General features: G+C 47.4%; 1 protein-coding gene and 1 pseudogene across 1 annotated transcript; both read right to left on the bottom strand.

The window, feature by feature from the left end:
- Positions 1-1,417: 1,417 nt before the first annotated feature.
- Positions 1,418-21,381, bottom strand: BEND3 (BEN domain containing 3). Its single transcript, XM_061207356.1, has 4 exons — positions 21,173-21,381; positions 19,332-19,379; positions 18,636-18,838; positions 1,418-4,022 (listed from the first exon to the last, which is right to left on the bottom strand). The coding sequence occupies exons 2-4, from the start codon at positions 19,366-19,368 to the stop codon at positions 1,776-1,778; spliced, it is 2,487 nt and encodes an 828-aa protein (XP_061063339.1). The 5' UTR covers positions 19,369-19,379; positions 21,173-21,381; the 3' UTR covers positions 1,418-1,775.
- LOC133102324 (large ribosomal subunit protein uL22-like) lies at positions 10,843-11,751 on the bottom strand (annotated as a pseudogene).
- Positions 21,382-23,389: the final 2,008 nt, after the last annotated feature.

Genomic DNA, 23,389 nt, shown 5'->3' with positions numbered 1-23,389 from the left:
AAAAGCAAATTTACTAAAGTTAGATCAGCAACTTTACACTGCTCAGAATCTTGTCATATTAAAAAAAAAAACAACTGCCCGCTGGGTGCAGGCAAAATTCTGTCATACAGCCACTGAAACTGAAGTCCTTATCTGTATGAAGAAAAGTCATAGATTGTTTCTATTTTTTCTGCATTTTAAGGTAGCAAAATATTAAGCCATTAGATTATTAAATCAGTAACATTCCACAAGGGCTTTAGGACTACCGTGTGTGATTCAATTCATTTTCTAGCTTTCTGGTATGATGTACTGTGTTTGTTTGGGTTAGACTGTTTCCTTTCCCTCTTAGGCACTGGCCCCCACAGTCAGGTAGGTAAAAGTGTTGTTTTTATATTAAGGACTTTACCTGTTGGGGAGTTTCCTCCAGGTTGGAATCCTGGAGAGCATGCCGCTGGCCTGGAGCAATGTGACCTTCCCAACCAGGGGAGAGAAAAGAGATGTCTCATCCCGAGGCCAAGGGACCAGCCAGATGTAGGACAGCAGGACCTTCTGAGGGCCCAAAGGGAAAGCTCTGAGTGGACCCTGGGAAGGGATATGGGAGCCCCATTTGAGATGGCCTGTGTCCTTCCAATACCAGGTATCCCCAAGAGAGCCCAAGGCTTGGGCCCGCCCTGAGGAACAAGGATGTGTACTGACTGGCGGAGCTGACACTGAGGGGTGGTGAAGTCACCGTAGCTCCCAGAACCCGGGTTTTGTTTTGTACAAATACACACATGGAAAGTAAACAGTTCTTGGTGAGCCCAAAGGGGCCCATCCTTAGATCAAACAAGAAGCCAAATATCCACACACACTTTTCCAAGGTAATGTGTCTGCCCCTCCAACAGCATCCTTGCCTAGAGAGGAAAGGGGGCAGTGGGAGGACACAGCTCAAATGAGGACATTGTGAACGTGTTTCCACGTCTCTCTACATTCATATCATCACCATCATCATCATCATCCAGTGTTCTCGTCTACAGAGTGAGCACAACATTCCACCGGCGCAGCAGTGTGGGCCAGGCCAGGCCATGCCGCCCCCTAAGCCCCTTCCTCGGCACCACAGTGGGAGGGAGAAGGTGACTGACCATGGTCAGAAAGACATCGCACTATTCCATCCCCTCCACCGCCATCCAAGAGGCATCCTGACTCTTCCAAAATCCGATGTAAGAGACAAGGTCAGTAAAATCCGTCTCTATGCCACCTGAAGCTATTAGCCATCATGCATGAACATGGCACTTCTAAAAATTTCATTTATCTGAAACCGTCTTAAAAAAAAAAAAAATTCCCAGCAACTGAAGTCATCTTACAGTACTTCATCTCAAATATTTAAAAGATTTTTTTTCTAAGTAAAATGGCCTCCACAGAGCCCAATGATTTTCTTAAAAAGGGTTTCTTTTTAACTTAAAAAAAATTGATAAAAGTGGAAGATGTAAAACGTGGGAAGAGGACCAAGAGGGCTGCTCGATTTGCATTTCAAATTGTGAGGGGACTGGGAGGACACTGCCAAGGAAAGGGAGCCCTGACTCCTGAGGCCTCTCTGCTATCACAGCTTGGCCCTCCCCAGACTCTGGCTGCACCGCCAGGAACACAGGACGAAAGTCGTAAGTACAAGAGGCCAAATGCGAGGCTTCTTTCTCGCAGCCGTGGCCGGCGGGGCGGTCACGTGTGCAAATGCAGCAGGCCACTCCCCGCCGACATAAGGTGCGCGGCTGTGGACACGTCGCGGGCTCCGGCAGAACGCTCAGTGCCCGCGGTGCCCATCACTTCTCCACCTTCTTGGCTTTCTTCAGGATGTCGCATTTCTTCCTGTTGGGGCGGCGGCACCGTTCGTCGATGCTGGGGATACATTCGTAGTGCCACACCTCCTCCATCTTCTCCACCGGGTACACGGCCTCCACGTAGTGGCGGATGAGCCTCAGCCGCGTGGGGTCCAGCTGCTTCTTGTTGCACGCCCCGGAGTGGTTGTACTGCAGCCGGAGGTTCTCGGCGGTGAAGAGTTCGGGGAAGAGCCTGACGAGCAGCCGGGCGGCGAAGTTGCCCACAGAGAGGCTCTGCTGCACGATCTCGCGCACCTCCTTGTCTGACAGCAGGTACGGCGAAGGCACCGGGAAGTCGGGCGAGGGCACCACCAGCTCGTCCAGGGGGATCTTGCAGAAGTCCTTGCTGCTCCTTTCGGGGGGCAGCGGGGGCCCCTCAAATTCCTCCCGGAACCGCTCGGGGTTGATTGCATAGCTGGCCAGGTCCCTGCACTCCGGGCCCGGCACATGGACCTTGCGCTGCTGCTGGTAGGAGCGCCTCTGCTCTGTGTCCCGGCGCCGGCAGCGCTCGTCCAGTTTGCCCACGAACTCCAGTGTCCAGACGCGGTCATTCTTGGCCCGCGGGTAGAGCAGCTGCACGTAGTGGCGGATGAGTTTGATGCGGGACGGGTCCAGCTGTTTCTTGCCCAGGGATCCGCTGCAGTTGTACTGCTTGCGCAGGTTCTCGTGGGTGAAGAGCTCGGGGAATAGGTGCACGAGCAGGCGTGAGGCAAAGTTGCCAATGGACAGGCTGCTCTCGTAGATGCTGCGCAGCTGCTCCTTGCTGAGCAGGCAGTCGGCGCCAGGCACCTCGAAGTCGGGCTGCGGGATCTCCAGCTTGTCGAAGTCGATGGGCACCAGCCAGATCTTCTTGGACCGCCGGCCGGGCCGCTCGCCCTCGAAGCTGTCTTCCACCTTGACCACGGAGATGTCATCGGGAAGGCTGGAAGAGTCGTAGCAGTCGTCCCGCGGGGGCTCGCCCTCGCTGCCCGCGTCCAGCCCCAGGCCCTCCAGCTCGTCGTTGATGCGCTGGGCGCACTGCTGCAGCCAGGCCTCCTCCTCCTGCATGTCGGGGAAGTAGATCTCCGTGTAGTTGCGGATGATCTGCAGCCTCTGTGGGTCCAGCTCCTGCTTGCCTCCGTCCCCGTAGCAGCTGTACTGCTCGCCCAGCTTCCGGTGGTCGAAAAGCTCGGGGAAGAGCCGGTGCAGAAGGAAGACCGCGAACTCCCCGGGCGACGAGGCTTCGTCCAGGAACTCAGTTAGGTCCTGCGTGTCCACCACGTGGTCCGAGGCGATGGTACTGCTCCGGTCCAGGGACAGGGCCTCCTCCTGGTCTTTGCTGTCCAGGAAGTGGCCGGCGTCCACCTGCTCGGCCTCGAAGAAGCCGGCGACCTGGCCGCCGGGCTGGCTGTCCTCCATTTCCCGCTGGGCCCAGAAGCGGCTGAAGAAGTCGTTCAGTTGGGGCAGGCACTCAGCCTGCCACACGGCCGTGTCCTTCACCGATGGGTAGTAGACCTCCACGTAGTTGCGGATGAGCTGCAGGTGCAGCGACTCCAGCTTCCGCTTGGCCGCAAAGCCGCAGGCGCTGCAGCCCCGGGAGAAGTCCACGTCGCTGAAGAGCTCAGGGAAGAGCTGCACCAGCAGGCGGCAGGCCAGGTCGCCGCCCGACAGGCTCTGGTCCACGATCTGCTTGAGCTCGGCTGCCGTGAGCTGGTACTCGGGGGGCGGCTGGAACTTGGCTACCATCTCGGTAGGGCTCACCTGCTTCTTGATGCGGCTCACCTCCAGGGAGAGCAGGTCCACCTTGCTGTGCAGCTGCGACATGTTGGAGGAGAGCGTGTTGAGCATGTAGAACATCTTCTGGATGAGAAAGTAGATGTTGGGGTCACCGTCGGTGGCTGCCGTGGCGCCGCCGCCGTCCCGCTTCTGTGGCTCGTTCAGGAGCCGCAGCGGTGAGGGGCTGTTCCTGGGGTTCGCCTTCTCGAAGAGCTCTAACGTGTTAAGCGCGTCTCCGGTGGGAGGGTTCTTCTTCTCCATGATCTTGTGCGAGATGCCGTACAGAGGCTTCTTGTAGGAGGGCGTGGTCACGTCGTTGCTGGGCTCCTCCTCGCCCGGCCACAGGGAGCCAGAGCTCTTGCCCCTGCCTGCCTGCTCCCCGTTGCCCTGGCAGGGCGAGCTGTTCTCCCGGTTCCGCATGCCTGCTAGGAGCGCCTGGAAGACAAGAAGTGCGTTAGCTGAGGGTTCTGGTTTACCACCCTAGACACAAAGAGGGGCCAAGGTCGATCGCAGGAGCCTGTGAGAAAGTGTTTCCCTTGCCCGGGAATCACTCTGCCGGTACACAGCACACCACTAACACAAACCTGCATCCCAGCGCCAAACTTGCTCGCTCTCCCTACTTCCTGAGAGGCTCAGGCTGGACCTCGAAAGCTTCTAATTCCTGTAGGACACAAGCCCTGAACTTCCTGTCTACAAGGCCTGGCAGGAGACAACACAGATCCTGGCAAGGCCGGGCAAGAGTCCTCGAGGGATGGGAGAGACCCCGGGCACAGGAAGCGCTCCTGTGGCAGTTTAGCCTTGGGCAGGTCACCTCATTGCCCTGACTGCTCTCAGACAGGGAGGATTCCTGCCAACGGCAGCTCCAGAAGGCAGCAGCATGTTGTCCAGCCTGCAGCCTCTAGGAGAGTAGGTGTCTCCACTCTGGACAGGTCCCAAGATGCATGGTGTTGAGCACGGAAGAACTGGGGTCCAGCAGTCCCCAACCTTTTTGGCACCAGGGACCGGTTTCATGGAAGGCAATTTTTCCACGGACAGCGGTGGGCTGGGGGATGGTCCAGGAGGTAATGTGAGTGATGGGGAGCGATGGGGAGCGGCAGATGAAGCTTCGCTCGCTTACCTGCTGCTCTCCTCCTGCTGTGCGGCCCAGTTCCTAACAGGCCGCAGACTGGTAGGGGTCCGCGGCCCAGGGGTTGGGGACCCCTGGTCTAGAGAGTGGCAGTCTGTTGTCAACTCTACTACTGCCTGGAGTCACATCTAATCTCAGACTGGAAAAGGCCCAGAACTCACCCAAGCCCGGGCGACTGTGGATTCTGTGAAGTGATGAGGCCTCCCAGGTTTCTAAGTCTCGGTCTCCTAGCCCTTCTTGGTCCAGCAGCCCTTCTCAACCAGAACTGCAGAAGAGTATTAAGCCCCATGTCCTAAAGCACCCACTGCATGTACTGAATTAACACCTTTCCTATGCATCTAGAAAGGTACTTTCTATGTACTCTCCAGCTTTGCTCAATAGAGGACAGTGAGAGAATTAAGCCCTACCAAAAATGATTTCAGGGATTATCTCCTCAACTCGCCCAAGGCTGGCACACTCTGCAGGTCCACTCCTGATGGACTCCCAGCGCAAGTTCAAGATAGCCTTTTTTTAAAAAAATAAATTTATTTATTTATTTATTTATTTTTGGCTGTATTGGGTCTTCGTTGCTCTGCGCGGGCTTTCTCTAGTCGCGGTGAGCGGGGGCTACTCTTTGTTGCAGTGCTCGGGCTTCTCATTGCAGTGGCTTCTCTTGTTGCAGAGCACAGGCTCTAGGCGCATGGGCTTCAGTAGTTGTGGCACATGGGCTCAGTAGTTGTGGCACACGGGCTTAGTTGCTTCACGGCATGTGGGATCTTCCCAGACCAGGGATCGAACCCGTGTCCCCTGCATTGGCAGGCGGATTCTTAACCACTGTACCACCAGGGAAGTCCTGAAGATACCCTTGAAGACTCCAAAGCTTGAGCCCAAGCTTCATACCAGAAGGCAACTGCCCAGACCATTTGGGATCCCAGAGTCCTCAGCTTTCTTTAGTGGTTTTCCCTACTGCCAGGCCCTGGATGGTTTAAGAGGCTTATTTACATATATATGGACAAGTGATTTTCAACACAGGTTCAAAGGCAATTCAGTAGAAAAAGGAGAATCTTTTCAACAAATGATGCTAGAAAAATTGGATATACATGTGCAAAAAAAAAAAAAAAGCAAAAACGTTTCATCCTACATATATCATATAAAAAATTAACTAAAAATGGATCATGGATGTAAAAATAAAAACTAACTTAAAATTCTACCACTTCTAGAAGGAAGCATAAGAGCAATCCTTTATGACCTTGTTTTAGGCAAATATTTCTCAGATACAATACCACAAGCATGATCCATAAGAGAACAAACTGATAAACTGGACTTCATCAAAATTTAAAACTTCTTTAAAAGATGAAAAACAAGCCCAGACTGGAAGAAAACACAGGCAAATCATTTATCTGATAAAGGACTTGAATCCAGATTACATAAAGAACACTCAAACTCAATAATGACATACAACCCAATTAATGGCTTCAATAGTCACTTTGGATAAGCCATATAAATGGCCAAAAAGCACATAAAAAGATGCTTAGTGGGACTTCCATGGTGGTCCAGTGATTAAGACTCCACACTTCTACTGCAGGGGGCACGGGTTTGATCCCTGTTTGGGGAACTAAGATCCCACATGTTCCACAGTGCGGCCAAAAAATAAATTAAAAAAAAAAAGATGCTTAGTAACCTGCACATTAAAACCACACTGAGATACCACATCACCCCCACTAGGATGGGTGTAATCAAAAAGACAGACAGTACTGAATGACGGAGATGATGTGAAGGAACTGGAACTCTCACATGCTGCTGGGGTGGATATAAAATGGTATAACCACTTTAGGAAACAGTTGGTATTTTTTTAAGAAGTTAAATATATATGGGACCATATGATCCAGGTATTCCATTCCTAGGTGTTTATTTACCAAGCAAAATGAAAGCACATGATCATACAAAGACTTACATGCAGATGTTCATGGCAGCCCTGTTTGTAAATAGCCCCAAACTGGAAACAACCCAAGTTTTTAACAAGTATATAGATATACTGTGTTATACAGCAGAATGCTACTCAGCAATAGAGCTGATAAACATGACACTCATGATGAATCTCAAAATAATTAAGCTGAGTGAAAGAAGCCAGTCAAACAAAAGAGGCCTGTAGGATTCCATTCATATAAAATTCTAGAAAATGCCAACTCATCTTTAGTGACAGAAAGCAGATTAGTGGTTACCTGGGGATGGGGGGAGGATGCAAAAGGGCACAAGGAAACGTTCATGGTAGTAGGTGATGGATATGTTTCTCATCTTGATTGTGGCATAGTTTCATTGGTATACACGTCAAAACTTATCAAATGGTATGCTTTAAATACGTGTCGTTTATATATTTCAGTCATAAATTTGTTTTTGACAAATGTTGAATTTGACCCCAAAACATACTGGAATATATTTTTGAGGGTCTAATTAAGCAGAAGAACTAATTGGTGAGCACCTGTGGGTGTCAGGGGAGCAGGCAGGGTTGAAGCACAAAGCATGTGCTTCCACAGACATGCGCATGCCTCAGGCAACTAGAAAATCGACAAGGACAAAGTGCATCCTTAAGATGCTTCCCCACCTGGGGAAGAATATGGTTGGCATAACCTGGCCCAGCCCAGCGCTTCTGAAAGTCTAATATCCATATGAACAGCCTGGGGTCTAGTTAGAATACAGATTCTGATTCAAGGCTCTGCATTTCTAACAAGCCGTTGGACCTCTCCGGGTGGCCAGGGCCAGGTGCCCTCAGTTTATCTCATCCAGGCAGATTCAGTGTCATTTGTAAGCATTCAGATAACTAATGCCAGCACAACACAGTACATGAGGTGCTTTTCTCTTGCAGCCTAAAAAAATGTAGGGAACAGACACTCTCAGGGGGGCAGCCGTTACAACGGCAGGTGAGCAATACGAAGGCCTGAGGTGGAAAGAGACAGTGAGGCCACATAAGCATGTGAAACTCTGATCCTTCTGAACCTCCCACATGTTATCGTTCATTTAAATGGATGAATTACTTCCTGGACCCTCTCTTTTAAATAATGGAATCATCAGACTCATACGAGACAAAGGCTAATTTTTCTCTTGCATCTCTGTTGACAACACCCACGCAGAACAGCTACTTTACTCTCTCAGGACCCTGAAAATAAAGGAATTCTTTCAAGTGTTTCAATTATCCCACCGAGGTAGGCAATACTTTCTTCAGGGTTTGTTTGTCTAAACTGATGATGGGGGCTTCCCCGGTGGCGCAGTGGTTAAAGAACCTGCCTGCCAACGCAGGGGAAAACGGGTTCGAGCCCTGGTCCAGGAAGATCCCACCTGCCGCGGAGCAACTAAGCCCGTGCGCCACAATTACAGAGCCTGTGCTCTAGAGCCCACGTGCCACAACTACTGAAGCCCACGCGCCTAGAGCCCAAGCTCTGCAACGAGAAGCCACTGCAATGAGAAGCCCGCGCACAGCAATCAAGAGTAGCTCCCGCTCGCCGCAACTAGAGAAAGCCCGCAAGCAGCAACGAAGACCCAATGCAGCCAAAAATAAATAAATAAAATAAATAAATTTATAAACTGATGATGGGTCAGGGGCCCCTGGCCCCCCTACCCCACCCCCCAACCACGCCAAAAAACTTCCCAAGAGCAGAGGACCAGGGGCCTGCTGGGCTGGGGCGAGCCTGCCACCTGCCCCTCTCCTCGTGGGGTCTCCTCCCTGAGCTATCCCCATCCTCATCACACTGCACAATGGTTACATGATGGGACCAGGTCCTTCCTGAGTCCATCCCTAGTGCCCTGCAAAGTGCCTGCAACAGAGAAGAGCTCACTGAATGTTTGTTAAGCAGGGTAAAGTGTCTACCACACTCAAATATATGCTTAAGAAAAAGAACCTGTTCAGAGAGGCCACTAGCATAATGAATAACATGAGTGTAGGGAGGTATAAAGGAGTGGATAGGTCCTCTGCATGACCTTTCATGCTTCAGCTTCCTGTGTGTAACTCAGGGATATATCATGGTACCTGTCTCTGGGAACCAGGGTAGCTATGATGACCTAATGAGATAATGTATATGAAGCACTGAGCCTGTGTCTGAATCAGTAAGTGCTTAATATTTACTGTTTTAGTATGATTATTATTAAACAACGCTCTTCCCAAGCTGCAGCAGTGACAATACTATGGGCTTTTTATTGAACTAGTTGTAATGGTTACTCTCAACCAGTAAATAAGAGAAGAACTTTCCTACAGTGCAGCAGGGTAAGTCACTCACAGAAGGCGTTCTTAGAGGTCTATTTGCTCTAAAGACTGGGGCTGGGAGGAGTACAGGAAGGACAGCTGAGCTCAAGGTGGGGTTTCAAGCTCTTTTCAGTTCTGTAGTTCTGCTATCTGGCAGAAAGCAGAGGATAATTTTAAAAAGGAAGGAAGAGGGACTTTCCTGGTGGTCCAGTGGTTAAGAATCTGCCTTCCCCAAGAAGCACACGAAGAGCTGGTCAGCATCACTAATTATTAGAGAAATGCAAATCAAAACTACAATGAGGTATCACCTCACACCAGTTAGAATGGGCATCATCAGAAAATCTACAAACAACAAATGCTGGAGAGGGTGTGGAGAAAAGGGAACGCTCTTGCACTGTTGGTGGGAATGTAAATTGATACAGCCACTATGGAGAACAGTATGGAGGTTCCTTAAAAAACTAAAAATAGAATTAGCATATGACCCAGCAATCCCACTACTGGGCATATACCCAGAGAAAAACATAATTCAAAAAGACACATGCACCCCAGTGTTCACTGCAGCACTATGTACAATAGCTAGGTCAGGGAAGCAACCTAAATGCCCATCGACAGACGAATGGATAAAGAAGATGTGGCACAGATATGCAATGGAATATTACTCAGCCGTAAAAAGGAATGAAATTGGGTCATTTGTAGAGACGTGGATGGATCTAGAGACTGTCATACAGAGTGAAGTAAGTCAGAAAGAGAAAAACAAATATCGTATATTAACGCATATATGTGGAACCTAGAAAAATGGTACAGATGAACTGGTTTGCAGGGCAGAAATAGAGACACAGATGTAGAGAACATATGGACACCAAGGGGGGAAAGTGGTGGGGGGGTGGTGGTGGTGGTGGGATGAATTGGGAGATTGGGATTGACATGTATACACTAATATGTATAAAATGGATAATAAGAACCTGCTGTATAAAAAATAAATAAAATAAAATTCAAAAATTCAAAAAGAAATTATAAAACAAAAAACCGAATCTGCCTTCCAATGCAGGGGACGCGGGTTCGATCCCTGGTTGGGGAATTAAGATCCCGCATGCTGCAGGGCAACTGAGCCCTCGTGCCACAACTAGAGAGCCTGCACACCACAACGAAGATCCCGAGTGCTGCAACTAAGACCTGACGCAGCCAAAAATAAATAAATAAAATAAATAAATATTTTAAAAAAGAAAACTTAAAACAAATTAAAATAAATAAAAAGGAAAGAAGAAAGGAAAGAAAGAAAACCGCACACACACACATCAGAAACTTGGAGAAAGGGATGGAGATGGTTGAAAATCTTTACTCCTGACACAGTGTGTTTAGAACTGTGGGTTGTCACGTGACCCATTACTAAATGATGACATTGATTTGATGGGTCAAGACCAGCATAAAAGAGGGAGTGGAGAATTCCTTGGCAGTCCAGTGGTTAGGGCTCCACGCTTCTACTGCAGAGGGCACGGGTTCAATCCCTGGTCGGGGAACTAAGATCCTGCATGCCGTGCAGTGCAGCCAAAAAAACAAAAACAAAAAAAGAAAGAGGGAGGGAAGGAGGAAGTATGAAAGAGAGACAGGAAAGAAAGAAAAAAAGAAAACAGAATAGAAAATATCAGAGGGCATTGCACACAGTAAGTAAATTCAAGAAGTTTTGTTCTATTGCTCTGTGTCTCTTTATTTACATACAAATCCATATATGTGAACCAGATGGCTCTATAATGTGAATTTATAACTGTGGGTCACTGTTGAAAAGCACTGCCCTAATAAATTCAAATTGTCTTACTTGCTAATTCCTATAGACTGTAAATTAGATTTTTAGCAATTTACTCACCATTAATTTTTTTTTTTTTTTTTTTACTTTTATTTGCATTTATTTTTTGCAGCATTTATTCCTGGGCCATAAGTTTTTGTTTCTTCAGTTTCTTCTGGTATATCTTTTTCTTCTGGGCAACCTCCTCTTCTGGTTTAGTAACAATCTGTTCTTTTTCAGTAAGGATCATCTCAATGTGGCAGGGAGAGCTCATGTATGGGTTGATCCCACCATGAACTCTGTAAGTCCTGTGCCGCATCTTGGGGGCTTTGTTCACCTGGATGTGCTCAATGACCAGAGAATCTACATCTAAGCCCTTAAGTTCAGCATTATTCTCTGCATTTTTTGTTTTGTTTTGTTTTAACTATTTATTTATTTATTTTAACTTTTGGGTTTATTTATTTATTTATTTATTTATTTTATGGCTGTGTTGGGTCTCCGTTTCTGTGCGAGGGCTTTCTCCAGCTATGGCAAGCGGGGGCCACTCTTCATCGTGGCACGCGCGCCTCCCATTATCGCGGCCTCTCTTGTTGCGGAGCACAGGCTCCAGACGCGCAGGCTCAGCGATTCTGGCTCACGGGCCTAGCTGCTCCGCGGCACGTGGGATCCTCCCAGACCAGGGCTCGAACCCGTGCCCCCTGCATTGGCAGGCAGACTCCCAACCACTGCGCCACCAGGGAAGCCCTACTCTCTGCATTTTTGAGCGTGTGCAGTGAAAATTCAGCACTCTTTCTGGGCCACCGACCCTGCATCCAGCCCCACTGTTTGGCCTGGGCACACCTACCAACTCCACCATTGTATCGACGGAATGGCACACACTGCTTCTTTAAAGTGACATCCTTCAGATACTTGGTGGCTTTAGGATATGCGTACCCTTAATGGCCTGGGCAGTTTCACAAGTGTTCTTAAGGTGAACACGAACATTTGAACCTCTTGACTTGCATGATTTTGTGGGGTTTTCTGGGTCAAGTGAATAGTGAACCATTTTTAGAGGTCACCTCAGGCCACTTACCGGAAAGGAAAAAGCACTCACCATTAAATTTTATTACACCAAAATAATTTTGGAGGTCCCATGGATCATAAGATTTCCGTGAGGTTTTACCAATATAGAGTAATTTGAGTGTGTAATGCCAATCATGAAAAAAAAAAATCATAATTACATTACAACTGATTTTGGAAAGGGGCAAAGCAAAGGCTTTGTAACAAGCAGTTCCACTAATACATTTAAATAAGATTCCATGCAGAGAAAGATCACCAGAAACTCACATGCCATGCAATAAGAGTACACGTTCTACGGGGGATCTGCCCTTATTAACACTCAGAGTAGAAAATAAGCACAGGGACAAGTTTCTGGGTGAACTACCTGAACAAAACAAACAGAAGTCGTTTGACTCCAGCACATTCCTACGGCGAGTGAACAGCAGAGTGTATCAGAACTGGAGACCCCCCATAACTCTCACTACTCAGCCTCATTAATAAAAACATTTCAGTTTCTACCAAGCATGTTAGAAACACTGCCATCAATACAAACATTTTTGGCTAAGTTGCTTGAATAAAAAATTAAGTTAGAGTCCCAGCAGAGGGCAACATTCCTCACTCCCAGAGACCTTGGACACACAATTCAACACAAAGCATGACACAAGCACCAAAGAGAAGGTTCTTAGATATCCCCACACTGGTGTCCTGTCAACTCAGTGCTCCAATTAATTCCACAAATGCTGCCAAGGCACGATGGGCTGGCTGCATTTGCTGCTGCTGATAAAATCTCTGCTCAGCTGTCTAGGAGTATCAAGAAATCTTTAAATCTGTGCTACTTGGCACTGGTGTCTGGCTGACACCGTTCCCAATTCTCCGAGGCTCATCTTCCAACCATATGTGAACTCTGCTGCACAGCTCAGGCTCTGCAGTGCCAGCATCTCTCCTGGATCCGATCCGTGCATTTCATTCTACCAGTAGCACCCTTAGACTCAAGCGGGAATGCCCAAATCTCTTGGCTGGAGAGTCTGACTGATCAAAAGGAGGTTGATGTAAGGTTATGGATGTGTCCATGCCCAGTGACATCTTGGGGACTGGGTCACCATGGAGATGCTCCAAGTCCTGAGTCTTCCTCAGGACTCCAAATCCAAGAGCAGTCACTGAATTCAGTTCAACGAATGATGAGTGGCTAAATGGTGCCCAGTCAGCTAAGTGGAACACCAAGAAAGCAGCATGCCTTCAGAGGAGTAGGGAGTTGAGGATTAATGTGGCATCAAGGGCAGACCATGAAAAAGGGCTCCTAGGGGGCTGGCACCACCACCCACCTCCAAATAATCGAGATGGGGTGATGCTTTTCATTTTTAACAGAATGTTTATCTTCATCATCATCATTAAATGACCAGATGTAGTTAGCAATAAGGAATGGAAGAGCTCTCTACCACATAGAGTCAGTAAACAAACATTACTGAGTGCCCAACATCTGTCAGGCACTGTGCAAGGCCCTGGGGACACAGGGAACAAGCCCATCTCTGCCCTCATGGCTTCTATCATTTGGGTTATCCTTTATACTGCTGACACTGTGTGGTGAGGATGGAGAATGTGTTATCATGCCTGAATAAATAAGAATCTGGGGAGATAAAGCAACTTATAGGAAGGGAGAAGAGAAAGACCATAGGGATGGCAAAATATCAGGGCAGGGCATCCTTAGAGGCTCCTCACAGCATCTTACAAATACCCCACAGTGCTCAGGGCCACCAGTGTTTTAAGTGCACAGTTCCAAATCAAGCAGGCTTGGTAGTGCTAGCTTCTCTGAGCCTCATTAAAATGGGAATGGCCACAGTACCTATCTGCTAGGGCTGCTGTGGAAATGACTGCGAATCTCCAGCTGGGACCATAGTGAATGACACCTAGGAGGTGTTCAGTACACTTGCACTGAGCGAATGAGATGGCAGTTCCATTCGCCAATTGAAAACCAAACTGCAGTGACACTTTAGGATTAAAAACAAACATAGAAACAAAGAACCCCAGGACAACAAGGCTAACTTCTGCCTGGCACAGGGCTCTTGAATATCACCCCCACTTCCATGAACAAAAAGATGATTAGCAATAAAAACGCTGGCTACTCACCTCCCACATCTGCTGTATTTGGCTATCATGCCTTTCCCAGCAGAGGCGCCAAATATGTCTTTATACAGCCTTTTGTTAGATTTTTTGAGGGAGGTTTTATTTTTCTTCTAAGCATTGTACTAAATGTCACTCATAGCCAGGCCGTCAGCATTGATGGGAGTTTGAATGTGACAGACCTTTAGCATCAGGGCCACCACTCAAATCCTCCCCCCTCGCCCTCATCCCTCTTCCTTGGGGTCAAAGGAGAAGATGGAAGGTGCTCAGAATCAAGGGCGCTCAGGCCGGGGGCGTCCAGGAGGGCATCAGATGGCCTCTCTTGGCACTTCCATGCCATTTTCCTTCTGATAAACATGGAGGGAGGCAGCTGAATACTGACCGTAAGGGGTGGTAGTTGGAGATGGGGGTTGGGGAGCAGGAAATAAACATTTTTGAAGGCTGATGTAGGGCAGGCCCCGTGCTGGGCTCCTTCCAGGGGTTGTCTTGATCCACACAAGGAACCAATGAGGAAGCAGTGTCACCCCTCATCACCGTGGAGGGACCTGAGTTTGGGAGGTCACGGAATTGGCCAAAGGCTCCGTGGTCAACTCCCCCTTATCTGACTCCAGTCTCCATTCATTCTGGAACTGACCATTCCTACGGGCTGGATCAGAGAAGGTGGGGCTCACCTCCTGGATACGGAGCGGGGAGCTGAGTTTTCCCAGTCACTCCTGACACCTCACACCAGGAACAAGGCTGCCCCACTGGCATGCTGGCACTTGACTTTAACTTATATGTCTGAGCTGGCTCTTCTCTCTGGGGGAGATATTAATTCTCTCATCACTGTTATATGGATTAAATGAAACAAGAAAAGGAGTGGGGTTATTTGTCAGGTAGGGAGTCAACAGCTGTTAACGTACATGCTTTCCACTTTTTTGGATTATTGCTTGTTTCAGCCTCCGTTCCTCCGTCTTACCCTGTGATGAAAGTGCTTAAGATAGTCGTATATACTCCCTGCTTCCACTCTCCCACCTCCTCCTTCCCCACCACACATGTAAGACGGATCAGAGAAAACCCAGGGAGAGAAGGATAAAGGGCTATCCACTCTAAATTAGGACTAGTACCATTTTGAAAAATCAACACATGCTATAATTTCATAAAACCAATGGGTTGTTCTAAAGCCCCCAGGGTTCTGAGGCTACTGATTTACTGACATATCAGCTTATACAAACATTTAAAAGGAAGCACTGCCTTGACTTCACATGACACCATTCTACAAGGAGCTCAAGAATTTCAAAAGGTTTATACTTACATATATATATTTTTTTACAGAACAGGAAGGGGAGCAGGGCTATCAACCTCACATTATCTACACTAAGGGAAATGAACAAAGCTAACAGCACTCCCAAAATAAAACCCAGGACTTAAGTGTCTTTTCTACTCCAAAATCTAATGGGTTACAGCTGCCTGCTGTATCCAATCCACTGAAAAGTAAACATAGGGGACTTCCCTGGTGGCGCAGTGGCTGGGAGTCCGCCTGCCAAAGCAGGGAACACAGGTGGGATCCTGGTCCGGGAGGATCCCACATGCCACGGAGCGGCTGAGCCCGTGCGCCACAACTACTGAAGCCCATGCTCTGCAGCAGGGGAGGCCACCGCAATGAGAGGCCTGCACACCGTGATGAAGGGTGGCCCCCGCTCACCACAACTGGAGAGGGCCCACGTGCAGCAACGAAGACCCAACGCAGCCAAAAATAAATAAGTAAAAAAAAAAAAAAAAAAAAAAAAAGTAAACATAGATGACCAATTAGAATATGTAAATTGGACAAGTCATATTAGAAATATTCAAATATATATTGGTTCTCTTTTCTCCAAACATGTCAGAATTCCTGGATGCTGCTGAAGCTCCGGCCAGACAAAGCTTATTGCCTCACCAGATCTAGAAGAGCATCTGCAACCTTCAAATCATTTCTGTGATGCTCAGGGAAATCCTTCCACTGTGAGCCTCAACGGACCTTTCCCCAATGCAGGACCTTTCCTGACCTGCTTCATACACTGAAGGATTCAACTAAAATACAAATCATAAGAACCTTCTCCTTCCCCTTCTATCCCCAGAAGACGAAGATGCTCCCTTCTCTACGATGCCAATAAAATGTGTTGGATGAAAGGATGAAGAGTGACAACATTTGTGCAATGAGGCAATGGGGCCACCTTGGGCTGTCCACAAAGGCCACAAACCAGCCTACACGTGATCAGAATTCCTTCTTGATGCAAGAGCTGGCTGTTCCTTGCTGTGGTGAATTGTTTATAAAAATGGCCGTCATAGTTCCCCTGTCCTTGTGTGGAAATCTCTTTGCAACGTGACTTTGTTGCTCCCACCATCGGGGGATGGTGTCTATTTTTCCACCCCTTGATCTAGATTTGGCCATATGACTGGCTTTGACTGGTGGCCCATGAGCAAATGTGTCGCAAGCAGAGGCATCAAAAGTGTTTGCTCCCCAGAGTTTGCCCTCCTCGCTCCTCCTTGGAAATCTTCCAGGCATGTGAGTAAGCCTGGACTAGCCTCCTCCTCGTAGGGGGTGAGGAAGTGCATAAAGGGAAGCTGGAGTCACCCCACCAGCCCAGGTGAGGCCCGGATACGGGAGTGAGGTCCTCCCTTACCATCTGGCCCCAGCCACATCAGGCCAAACCAGAGGAACCACCAGCTGACTCACAGAACTGAACAAAACAGTGGTTATTTTAAGGCGGCTAAGTTTTGGGATGGTTTGTCACAGCAAAGGTGAACCAATACACTCAACTTTGTGCTCCATTTCTTGAACTCAAGCTTTACTCGTAAACGTGAAAGAGTTTGCAGAATTGATCATAAGCAGAATTTAACGTGACACACAGAAGACGTTTCCTGGAGTTCCTTCAGGGACATACCATAGTGCTTCTCAAATTTCTCAACCCTTTCAGAATAACCTCGAGAAGCCTAACCCTCAGAATCACTCACAGAAGGGCACGAGGTTTATGGATATGGATATGGATGGTCCCTGTGGCACTGTATGTAATGACATAAAAGTTCCTATATACCAATCGTTAGGGAAAAGGATAATAAATTATGGTTTAAAATAAAGCATTTTTTAAAAAGCAGATGGGTAAAAAGGTTTTTCAAACAAGCTATTGCACTAACCATCTTGTAGCTTCATTGGCCACAGCAGGCATCTCTCCAGTCAGGAATCTGAGTTTTCATCTACAAGCAATACTTACTGCACTGGAAACTGCCGTCCACACATGAAACTTTCCCTAGAGTCCCAAGGTATGCAGCAAGTGGCTGGTTTAGGCAGCCAGAGTCAAGGGTGGGGTATTTTTAATTAATCCTTCATAAAAAAATGCTCATACAGGTATAAGAAAATTCAACTTTTTTTCTGGGTATTATGGATTTTCTAAAATGTATTGCTGGAGTACTCATGATAGTCAAAAAGTGGAAACAACCCAAATGTCCATCAACTGATGAATGATAAACAAAATGTGATATATTCACACCATGAAATATTATTTGGCCATAAAAAGGAATGAAGAACTGATACATGCTTCAGCAAGGATGAACTTTAAAAACATTATGCTAAGTAAAAGAAGCCAGATACAACAGGCCACATAGTTTATGATTCCATTTATATGAAATGTCCAGGATAGGCAAATCCATAGAGACAGAAAGCAGATCAGTGGTTGCCAGGAGCTAGAGGAGCGGTGGATGGGGAGTGACTGCTTAACTGGGTACAAGATTTCTTTGTGGGGTGATGAAAATGTTCTAAAATTTATCATAGTAATGGTTGTACAACTCTCTGAATATACTAAAAACCACTGACTTGAACAATTTAAACTGGTGAATTGTATAGTATGTGAATTATATCTCAATAGAGCTGTTTGGAAAAAAATTCCAAATAAATAAATAAATGAATGTATCCCTCAATGTTCCATGATGTGGCATGCAGATCAGTCCTCATTATAATGTAATATTAACTTGCATATTGAAATCCTGGTGAAAATCTTAATCTCATCACTTTACTAAATCTCTAAAACCTATCAATTCCCAATTTATTCAGATCTGGGGTAGCATCTAATAGAGGAGAATTAAAACAAACCAGTAACAACCCAGAATCCCAGGCTGATACCCCATGGTGTACTGGCTAATGATGATGAGCTCTGAAACGTGGGCTCTATTGAACAGACATGCAGAAGCTGAAATGCCTATCTGGGTCCCTCACAGAGCACGCGCGCGCGTGTGTGTGTGTGAGTGGTTAGTAGCTGCGTTGGAGAGCTTGGGAAAATGTTCTTCTAAGAGTTTAAGGTGTGATCTGCCCGTCTGTGGAGAGGCTCTGTGGACCAGGCATTCTGGGCCAGACACCTCATCTCCCAAACTCCCCTCCGTCCTCAGTCTTAACTGTTTTGTGTACCTGTCTTGTCTCCCATCTGGACTCCAGGCCACTAGAGGGGACCACTATGTCCAGTTCCATTTTCTCTCTCTCAGAACTTAGCAAAGTTCAATATAATCAGCAGGTGATTAAGAAATAAAGCAAATTCATAAAATAGGTAGGTTAGGGGTCACGGCCATGTTATAAAATAATTGGTCTCTTTACAAAAAGATTCATTGAACAAGCTCCCCTAATAGATGGATCTGATTTAGGAAAAGACCTGCTAAGCCTCACCTTCTCCAGGAATCTAGGCAAGGTGTGCGCTATGTGAAATGTGGTAGGCTTTCACTAACAGTCCTTGCTATCAACAAGTTCCTGCTTTCCCTGTGAGCCCTCACCTCGGGAATCAGCCGCCGCCTCTTCACGCTTGGGACAGAGTCCGGCGGGCCCTCGCCGCCCGGCTGCTTTCTCTTGCTGGAGTCCTGGAGGCCAGTGAAGACGCTGTCCAGAGCGTGCTTCTCGGAGGACCTGGAATTCACTGAGCAGTCCAGGGCCGCATCTTCGGCCTCTGTCTCCACTTTCACAGTGTTATTTTTTAGAACTGTGGCAGAGAAGAAATAGGGCTCAGTGGGGAGACCACCTGGCGGCGCTGGGATTAGCAGGGTCCCCTGAGCGGCAGCTTGTATGCGGCCGCCCTTTGATACTATCACTCAGATAACAGTATCTGAGTAACAGATCACAATAAAACTGGCTTTCCAATCAAGCAATCTGTATCTCATCACACTAGTGCTATACAATGATACCATGTTCCAAGCACATTTTGTTCAAAACAGCTTTTAAAGTCTTTTCTCAGGGGAGGGAGAGGAGATGGAAGGAGAGAAACTACTCTTTTAAATGATGCTTTTAAAAAAGTAACTCTGGAAAGATACATAAAATACCACAGGTGTGAGTGGAGAAGGATGGGAATCAGGGGTGAGAGGAGACTTTTCTTGATTTTTCATCATGTATCTTTTAATATTTTTGAACCATGTAAACGTATCTAAAAAAAGTATTAAGTTAAAATATTTTTTAAAAAGAGGCTTTTCTTTTTTTACCTTCTTCTACATCTTCACTGAATTCAGTTGCATTCATCTTCTATTCCACTAAATGAAAAGACAAAGACAAAGTCTTGATTTATTGTTCGTTTTTTAAAATTTTACCCACCCATAAGAAATTCCCTTTCCCTCCCAACCCTGGCTCCCGGTAATAGAAGGTTAAGCCGATGCGACTCTGCAACATCAAGGAAAACTTCATCCTCTTGTTGGTAGTTGCTCAGAAACAGCCAGGCCTCCTGTGTGCTTCTCCAAGACTTTATGTGGGCAGAATGCATTTTAAAGCATCAACTGAGAACACTTACAGAACGAAAGGAACATATTTGAGAAAATCAAGTCTTACAAAAGACCTCAGTTTGGATGATCTGTTAGTCCCTGCCTTAAACATTCTAGCCACAAATTGAAAAGGCTGACAAAGGTCCACAGGAGGCTGTGGACCCTGTGGACCCCGTGAACCCGAGCTAAGGTCTTAGGTGGTCCAAAAAGACCTGTGCTGTCCATGACGGTAGCCACTAGTCACACATGGCTCCCGAGCACTTGGAATGTGGCCAGTGCAAATGGAGACATGCTGTAAGTTTAAGATACATGCTGGATTTCAAAGACTCAGCATAGTAAAAAGAATGTGAAATATCTCATTAATAATATATTGATTACATGTTAAAATGATAATATTTCAGATCTATTGGGCTAAATAAAACATTAGAATTAATTTCACTTTTTTTTTAATGTGGCTGCTAGAAAATTTTAAATTACATATGTGGCTTGCATTATATTTTTATTGGATGGTGTTGGTCTCGCCCTTCCTTCAGAAGCAATGAAGAGAAAGAGGCACTGTGGGTTCTTAAAGCTCCCGAGCCATACGATCTGGTCCAAACCACTCTTTTTATTGATGAGGGAACATGGCAGGAGGCAGTGGCGGCACCCGGTATGGGCTGCAGGGTCTGGGGCAGAGCCAGCCCCCGACTCTCGCTGCCCCAGCCGAAATGCAGTGGACACCATGGCTAAAAGCACCATTATGTCTTGGAGATCCTCCAGATTACATAACAGCATGTCCGTAACTAGGACAAAGTATAAATGAGGCAGTAACATGGCAGAAGAACACACATGACAGCCTCTAGTGTTGGCATTGAGGAGCTGTGGTTCCCACAGCTGGCGAAGCTGCCCGCAAACCCTGAGTGCCCATTCTGGTTACGGGTCAGAGGGGGCAGGCTCTGGGGTATCTTTATGAAATTTCTATAGGGAGGAGGGATGCCATCCACAAAGTTCAGTAAACCATTCACGGAGCAGCTGTGGAATGGTGTGTGGTCCCGTTTTAGACGGATGGATGGGGAGAGAGCAAGACTGTGTCTAGGTGATCTGTGCACAGGATAATAACTTCAAAACTCACTAATAGGAGGGAGGGAGATGCAAGAGGGAAGAGATATGGGGACATACGTATATGTATAACTGATTCACTTTGTTATAAAGCAGAAACTAACACACCATTGTAAAGCAATTATACTCTAATAAAGATGTTAAAAAAAAAAACTCACTAATACAGCAACACTCATATAGTGCTACGTATGGCACTATTCTCAGTCGTCACAGTTACTTCATGACAGGCACAATTGTTTTCATCCCTGTATTACTAATTTTCAAAGGAATGAATAAGAAATTTTAAGATTTATTTGAAACTGAGATTAATTCCTACTTACTAAACTATCTCCTGTCTGAAAAACATAACATGCAGGTGAGACTGAGTGAAAATAAACAGTAAGTCAACTTCAAGGGGCCAAGAACTATTTTACCAGAGGTGAATTTCAGCAAAGACAATTTCCATTGTATTTCAAGGAAAGAAATCTCACGTTTGGGTGTCTCTGAGGGGAGGGAGTCCCAGGCAGGTTAGGTGAGCACCAGTACTCTTTTCAGACAGCAAGGTTGGCCAACGCTGGTAAGAAACTCAGGCCTGATTCGCAGCCCAGACAGGGGGCTTCTCAAGGAGACGCAGGTGAGCCTCCCGCCGGGTGAAGGCCAGGGGTGCCATCTGCCCCGGAAGGCCCTGCCGCACCGTCGCATAAGCCGTCTCCTCAAGTGAGAAGCTGCAGAACAGCTGAGGAGGAACGAGTACAGGGTTGCTGGAGAGGGTATGGTGTACTGAACAAATTACATTCCGAAGAGAAAAGGTGGGAAAGGGAGGAGACGGCACGTGGTTAATTTGGGGGGAAAAAAGGGTCACGGTGAAAAGCCACAAAGCCTCTGGCTAAGTGGAAAGCATGAAAACGACGAGCGAATCCTAGAGGAAAAGAAAACAGGAGTCGATGAGAAAACCCAGCACAGAACCACGGACACTGAGCAAGGAGGGTCCGCTTGTCTAACACTCCATTTCTGGGAGCGAGGCGCGGGAAGGAGACTCGGTGCGCCGAAGCGTTTTCGCCGAACCACCACCAAGTGACCCTAGTGCAGGCAATCTTAGCACCTGAATTCTGAGCTCGCCCCGATTCTCGCGTCAGAAAACGATGAGCGAAGGGCACACACCCGAGCCACCTGCGGGTAGGAGGAGAGCCGGAGGGGGCTGGGCAGCCTCACGGAAGGGGCGGCGGCTTCCTGGGCGTCCAGGGCGCCCAGAGTGCATCTGCCTTGGGAAACATTTCCGTGTCCATTTATAGACCAGCGACAGACGCTAGATTGGCACAGAAGGAACCCAGAACGCAGTGTGGTGCGCCCCTTCCCTCCTAGCCGGAGAACAAGCCACGCTCATTGGGAAGCCGGGGAGTTTCCCGTTTGCAAGACCTGGAAAGCCAAGTGCCTGCGGCTCGTGTGGGGCGGAGCGAGGTGAGGGTCCCCGTTAACACCGGCGGCCTGCGCACTTGGGGCCCGGCCCTGCCTGCCCACTTCATGTGCGCCTTGATCTTACCCTGAGCTATTTCAATCCCAACTGAATAAAAAAACTGAGGGCGTACACCTTAAATATTTACAATTTTTGTCAATTATACCTCAGTGAAGCTGGAAAATTATTTTTATATCATTTTGATTACAGAAATAAGATGTTTGACTACTGGAAGGGGGAGGAAGGGAACAGAGGGCAGGCACCTACCTGACCAGTATAACACAGCTGTTTGGTGGCAGAACTAGGATTCAAACCAAATCTGTGTGTATCTCCCGTCAGCCACCAGGAGAGGGAATAACAGAATCCTCATTCTTCTGTTAAGGTTCTTCTCATGAACACAGAGGCCAGTTTCCAGCCTTGGATCTCTCTGACCACTAGCAGCTGGAAATCTCCTTTCATCTCCGTGTCACTAGCAGGAAAATGAGGCTGCTCTATGCTTATATAGAGTCCACTTCGCAATACAGAAGTTGCTACAAGAGGGATGGGATGTGGGGGTCCCTTGCCAGCATCCCGAGCTGACGTAGACACACCACACCAACACCGCCCGAGCTGGGTAGAAAGGGGATGGGTATCACACATTGCTACCTCCGTTTCCTGGTCATCTGCCCAGATGAAGGTCACAAGGTTGTTCATCCTGGGCGGACACTAAACACCCGGATGCCAAGCATGCCGCAGAAATTCCTTTCGCTTACACAACTATAGGTTATGTAGGAGCTACCAACTCTGCAGCACCCGCCTGCTGGGCTGCTAGGATTACAATCTCCTTTGCCTGCAGGACTTTGTAGAATTTCTCATTTTAACATTCTCTCCTTCTCAAAACCCTCTTATTCCTCTCACCACGAATCTTGAATTGTGAGACAGTCTAACTATGCATCCACATGTTCCTGAAAATCAGCTTTTCACCAGGGGGTGCCTGTTCCATGTCCCTGACCAATCCCAAGGGAAGATTTAAACGAGTGAAAGGGACGCGTGTCAAGGAGACACATGTAGCTTGCCGCTGCCTCTAGTTAAAACACACAGCTTCTAAGACATGGGTGACCTATGGGAGGGTAACTCTCAAACAGGACCAATCTCCAGTGGTTAATCCAATAAGTGAAAATGCTTTTTTGTTTGTTTTGAACCCAAATAGCCTAGGAAGCATCAGGCAAAGTGACTGTCAGTGGTAAAGAAAGGTTTTAAATGTCGCAGAGCTCGT

The sequence above is a fragment of the Eubalaena glacialis genome, chromosome 12 (assembly GCF_028564815.1).
Source record: "Eubalaena glacialis isolate mEubGla1 chromosome 12, mEubGla1.1.hap2.+ XY, whole genome shotgun sequence".
NCBI lineage: Eukaryota > Metazoa > Chordata > Mammalia > Artiodactyla > Balaenidae > Eubalaena > Eubalaena glacialis.
Note: the sequence above shows the minus strand (reverse complement) of the source record. Positions and strands in the feature narration are given on the sequence as shown.

What these genes read in the sequence shown, in the direction of transcription:
- BEND3 (XM_061207356.1), bottom strand. Translation starts at nt 19,368, where the DNA reads ATGAATGCAACTGAATTCAGTGAAGATGTAGAAGAAG. An exon ending in CAGTGAAGATGTAGAAGAAG is followed by an intron (nt 18,839 to 19,331) that starts GTAAAAAAAGAA and finishes TCTCTGCCACAG; the next exon opens with TTCTAAAAAATAACACTGTG. An exon ending in GGCGGCGGCTGATTCCCGAG is followed by an intron (nt 4,023 to 18,635) that starts GTGAGGGCTCAC and finishes CTTGTCTTCCAG; the next exon opens with GCGCTCCTAGCAGGCATGCG.